Raw genomic sequence first — 5,227 nt, 5'->3', positions numbered from 1 at the left:
GACCTGTCAGGAACTTCCTGTTATGGTTATCTGACCTGTAAGGAACTTCCTGTTCTGGTTCTAGGACCTGTCAGGAACTTCCTGTTCTGGTTCTAGGACCTGTCAGGAACTTCCTGTTCCAGTTATCTGACCTGTCAGGAACTTCCTGTTCCAGTTCTAGGACCTGTCAGGAACTTCCTGTTCCAGTTCTAGGACCTGTCAGGAACTTCCTGTTCCAGTTCTAGGACCTGTCAGGAACTTCCTGTGGGCTGAAAGCACCAAATTAAAAGTTCCTACGATGGTTTAACAGGGTTATAGTTTCTCTCTGAGGAACATAAAACTGATTTACGAGAATTTGATGGTCCATCAGGAGATTTTGGTTCTGGATCTGGTCACGTAGGCCAGATTAGAGGGGGGGGGTGGGGGGGCGGGGGGGTCCAGTCCTGGTCCTGGAGGACTACCATTCTGTTTTGACTCACCTGGTTTCTGCAGAACCTGAAGACCCGTTGAGGAGCAGAGGAACATCTAAAACTTGCAGGATGGTGGTCCAACTGGACCAGGACTGGAGACCCCTGGTCCATGGCATCACTGTTTTCAGGTCGTCCACAAGAGAACGCAACAATAGAACCTGGTTTCCCAAAACCAGGTTCGGGGTCCTCCCATGTGAACGCGACCCGGGACGGTGTGGTTCTGATGGGTTCTGAAATACTGATGTGAGATTCTTTAACACTTTTCATTCAGTTCTCTGCTCACAGTTAAAACTCTTCAGGTCTGGATCAAAGTCTTTCCGTTCAGAACCTGGACCACAGAGGACCACTGGGATCAGCTCACACCAGAACCTCCAGAGAACTCCAGACCTGGAGCTCAGAATACTGACAGGAGGTTCTGCCCATCTGACCACTGAATTAATACTGACGGGTCCACAGGAACAAATAAACATCGAGTCCTTTTCAAAATAAAAGTCCGTCACAGCAAGACAACAAACATCAGAACCCGACACGGGACAGGTGGGTCCAGATGCAGGGACCAGAACGATTCGAGTCCAGGAAAGATCCAGAAACATGAGGACTCGTTAGACACGATCAGAACTCCTGGACCGGATCAGGAGGTAAAACCAGTACCAGGAGGATAAAACACATAGAACTTTGAAATGAAGGACCAGATTCTGGTTCTGAAAGAAACCAGAACAGAGTCTGTGTGTGGAGACTAACCAGAACCAACAGAGTCCAGTTCCTCTGAGCCTGAACCCAGCCCTGGTAAACCTCGGTCCTGATCCTCCTGGGCAGGTTTGGATCAGATCAGTCTCAAACAAGTCTGACCAGTCTATTTTGGGTCCAGTTCTGGTTCGGTTCTGCTGTTGGTCTCTCAAGACTTGGCCCCCATCTGAGCCCGCTCCATGGACGCCTCCTCGTCCAACAGACCCGTTTCCACGGCGATGACCAACGACGCCACGGAGGCGCTGCTCGTCATCGGCTGCATCTCACCTGAGGAGGAGGAGGAGGAAGAGGAGGAGGAGGAAGAGGAAGAGGAGGAGGAGATGGAAACAGAAGGATGAAGGGAAGATTAAAAGATTTAGAAAAAAGAAATAAATTTTAAACCATCAACAAGATGTAATTCATCAGAATCACCACCAGGTGTCAGAGTAACCACACCTGCAGCTGCTGTCCTCACCTGTCAGAGTCTTTGAGTCTCACCTGTCAGAGTCTTTGAGTCTCACCTGTCAGAGTCTTTGAGTCTCACCTGTCAGAGTCTTTGAGTCTCACCTGTCAGAGTCTTTGAGTCCTCACCTGTCAGAGTCTTTGAGTCTTTAGGTCCCACCTGTCGGAGTCTTTGAGTCTCACCTGTCAGAGTCTTTGAGTCTCACCTGTCAGAGTCTTTGAGACTCACCTTTCAGAGTCTTTGAGTCTCACTTCTCAGAGTCTTTTAGTCTTTAGGTCTTTTTGTCTTAACTTTTAGGGTCTCAAGGTCTTTGTGTCTCACCTGTCAGCATCTCAGGGTCTTTGTGTCTCACCTGTCAGGGTCTCAGGGTCTTTGTGTCTCACCTGTCAGAGTCTTTGAGTGGTCTCACCTGTCAGGGTCTCAGGGTCTTTGAGTCTTACCTGTCAGGGTGTCGGTGATGGCCGTCACCGGACTGTCCCGTAGAGTATCAGGGTCCTGATAGTCCTGTGGGAGTCCCATCCGCCGCACGCCAGGGTCCAGGACCACTGAGGACCCGCCCTCGCTCAGCGTACCGTCGCTGGACGCTCCGGACACCACGGCCTCCAGGGCCAGAGCCCCGACTCCACCCATTCCGACCCCGCCCAGAGCCAGCTCGTAGTCCAGGGGGAGGTCGTCCAGGCAGTCCGCGTTCAGCTGGTTCAGACCAAACCATCGTTAATCAGTCTGACTAAAGTCCAGCTAGACCTGAGACCACAGACTGTTTCTCATGTAAAGGGCGGGGTCTAAATCCTGATAACTCCGCCCACAGAGTTCTGACCAATCACAACGCTCCACACAGAGCGGTGACCACTAGTTCTGACTCAGGGGGACTATCAGACGGGGTCTCAGCAGGTTTAAGAGCAAAAAACTAGTTTTTATCAAAACACTGACTAAAGATCAGCCGAAGGTCAGCTAAAGATGAACTAAAGATCAACTAAAGATCAGCTAAATATCAGCTAAAGATCAGCTAAAGATGAACTAAAGATTAAAGATCAGCTAAAGATTAACTAAAGATCAGCTAAAGATTAAATAAACGTCAGCTAAAGATGAACTAAACATCAGCTAGTCAGCTAAAGATCAGCTAAAGATGAACTAAAGGTCAGCTAAAGATGAAATAAACATCAACTAAAGATGAAATAAACATCAGCTAAAAATGAACTAAAGATCAGCCGAAGGTCAGCTAAAGATGAACTAAAGATTAAAGATCAGCTAAAGTTGAACTAAAGGTCAGCTAAAGATGAAATAAAGGTCAGCTAAAGATGAAATAAACGTCAGCTAAAGATGAAATAAAGATCAGCTAATCAGCTAAAGATGAACTAAAGATCACCTAAAGATCAGCTAGTCAGCTAAAGATCAGCTAAAGATGAACTAAAGGTCAGCTAAAGATGAAATAAACATCAGCTAAAGATGAAATAAATGTCAGCTAAAGATGAACTAAAGATCAGCTAAAGATGAACTAAAGATCAGCTAAAGATGAACTAAAGATCAGCTAAAGATGAACTAAAGATCAGCTAAAGACGAACTAAAGATCAGCTAAAGACGAACTAAAGGTCAGCTAAAGATGAACTAAAGGTCAGCTAAATATTAAATAAACGTCAGCTAAAGATGAAATAAAGATCAGCCAATCAGCTAAAGATGAACTAAAGATCAGCTAAAGATTAACTAAACATCAGCTAGTCAGCTAAAGATCAGCTAGTCAGCTAGAGATCAGCTAAAGATGAACTAAAGGTCAGCTAAAGATGAAATAAACATCAGCTAAAGATGAACTAAAGGTCAGCTAAAGATGAACTAAAGGTCAGCTAAAGATGAAATAAACATCAGCTAAAGATGAAATAAACGTCAGCTAAAGATGAACTAAAGGTCAGCTAAAGATGAAATAAATATCAGCTAAAGATGAACTAAAGATCAGCTAAAGATCAGCTAAAGAGGAACTAAAGATCAAGTAAAGATCAACTGAGGATGAACTAAAGATCAGCTAAATATCAGCTAAAGAGGAACTAAAGATCAGCTAAAGAGGAACTAAAGATCAGCTAAAGGTCAACTAAAGAGGAACTAAAGATCAGCTAAAGAGGAACTAAAGCTCAGCTAAAGGTCAACTAAAGAGGAACTAAAGATCAGCTAAAGGTCAACTAAAGAGGAACTAAAGATCAGCTAAAGGTCAACTAAAGAGGAACTAAAGATCAGCTAAAGAGGAACTAAAGCTCAGCTAAAGGTCAACTAAAGAGGAACTAAAGATCAGCTAAAGAGGAACTAAAGCTCAGCTAAAGGCCAACTAAAGAGGAACTAAAGCTCAGCTAAAGGTCAACTAAAGAGGAACTAAAGATCAGCTTAAGAGGAATTAAAGACCATCTGAAAAATCAGAATCAAATGAGACTCACAGCGATGCCCAGGGCCTTCAGGATGTTCATCTTACACATGGGACAGGTCCGGTGGTCCAGCAGCCAGGGGTCCACACAGCTCTTGTGGAACAGGTGTCTGCAGGATGATAAAAAAAAAAAAATCAGTTAATCTGTCGTCATCAGAAAACTGCAGCTAAATAAATAAAACTTCATCTCTCACAGAGAAAAACTAATTATCTTCAGTTTAGGATTCTGAGTTTAAAAAACAAAGAAGTAAAATCAGGAAGTTAATCAGAAGCAGCTGAAGTTTATTGAACACAGAGGCTGAAGTTTTCCACAGGAACGTCAAACTGCAGGAATTTTCTGGGTGGAACCACGAGTGCAGATTATTAATCCCAGCTGGGTGGAACGCCTCCAGATTCCCAGAGAGGAGCTGGAGAGCGTGGCTCCAGATGGAGACGTTTCTGAGGTTTTATACTTTAAAGCATTAAAACACTGTGATACTTATGTTAATATCAAACAGATTTATGTCTCTATAGTTTAACTTTAGTTTAATGTTTAGATTTTATGAAGGAAATGATGAGAGATCAGAACTTTTAATTTACCTACAACCTATAAAAATATTCTGTTTTCCTGTGTTTCATCTTCAAAACATTTAAAAACTCAATCCAAAAAGGACGAGACCCTTGGAGAGGACAAACTAACGAGTCCACAGGAACACGCTGGACATGTTGTCCTGTGATCTGTTGAAAGCTGACAGCTTCAGATCTGCTTCTTTCTGCTATTCTTCTGGTTTGTTTGTTTTTTTCTATTTTTTGTGCTTATTTCTGAAAATTTCTGCTATTTTTGCCTTTTTACATATGTTTTCTGCTGTATTCAGCCAGGGCTGAATATTTAGCTTTTTCTGCTATTTCAACTATATTTTTGCTCCTTTCTACTGTTTTTTCTGCAAAGGTAGTTTTTTCTTCTTCTCTCAGCTGTTTAAACTGAAGTCACTCTAACACTTTAGCTATTAAAGGGATCTACGATTAGTTGTAAATTAGACTTTATATGATAAACATATACTTTAACTGTAAAATAAAGACTGGAAAAATACTGTAGGATGTTTAGTTTTATAATTTTTAAACAAAGTTTAAAAATATATTACATGGACTGGGCCATTTTATTTACAYGCAAAGCATTCTGGGTAAATGATGACGTGGATAGGTCCT

The 5,227-nt window shown here is 42.7% G+C and overlaps 1 protein-coding gene across 1 annotated transcript in view; it reads right to left on the bottom strand.

Annotated features, from left to right (window-relative positions):
• The window catches only part of LOC106527319 (RING finger protein 150), a gene marked incomplete in the record, with an annotated part of 18,727 nt that overhangs the window by 1,721 nt on the left and 11,779 nt on the right, over positions 1-5,227 (bottom strand). Inside the window, 4 exon segments of the mRNA XM_014022164.1 lie at positions 4-195; positions 228-1,463; positions 2,079-2,331; positions 4,056-4,152. Of these exon segments, the coding sequence (XP_013877618.1) occupies positions 1,345-1,463; positions 2,079-2,331; positions 4,056-4,152 (469 nt within the window).

This window comes from Austrofundulus limnaeus, unplaced genomic scaffold (genome assembly GCF_001266775.1).
Source record: "Austrofundulus limnaeus strain Quisiro unplaced genomic scaffold, Austrofundulus_limnaeus-1.0 Scaffold319, whole genome shotgun sequence".
NCBI lineage: Eukaryota > Metazoa > Chordata > Actinopteri > Cyprinodontiformes > Rivulidae > Austrofundulus > Austrofundulus limnaeus.
Note: the sequence above shows the minus strand (reverse complement) of the source record. Positions and strands in the feature narration are given on the sequence as shown.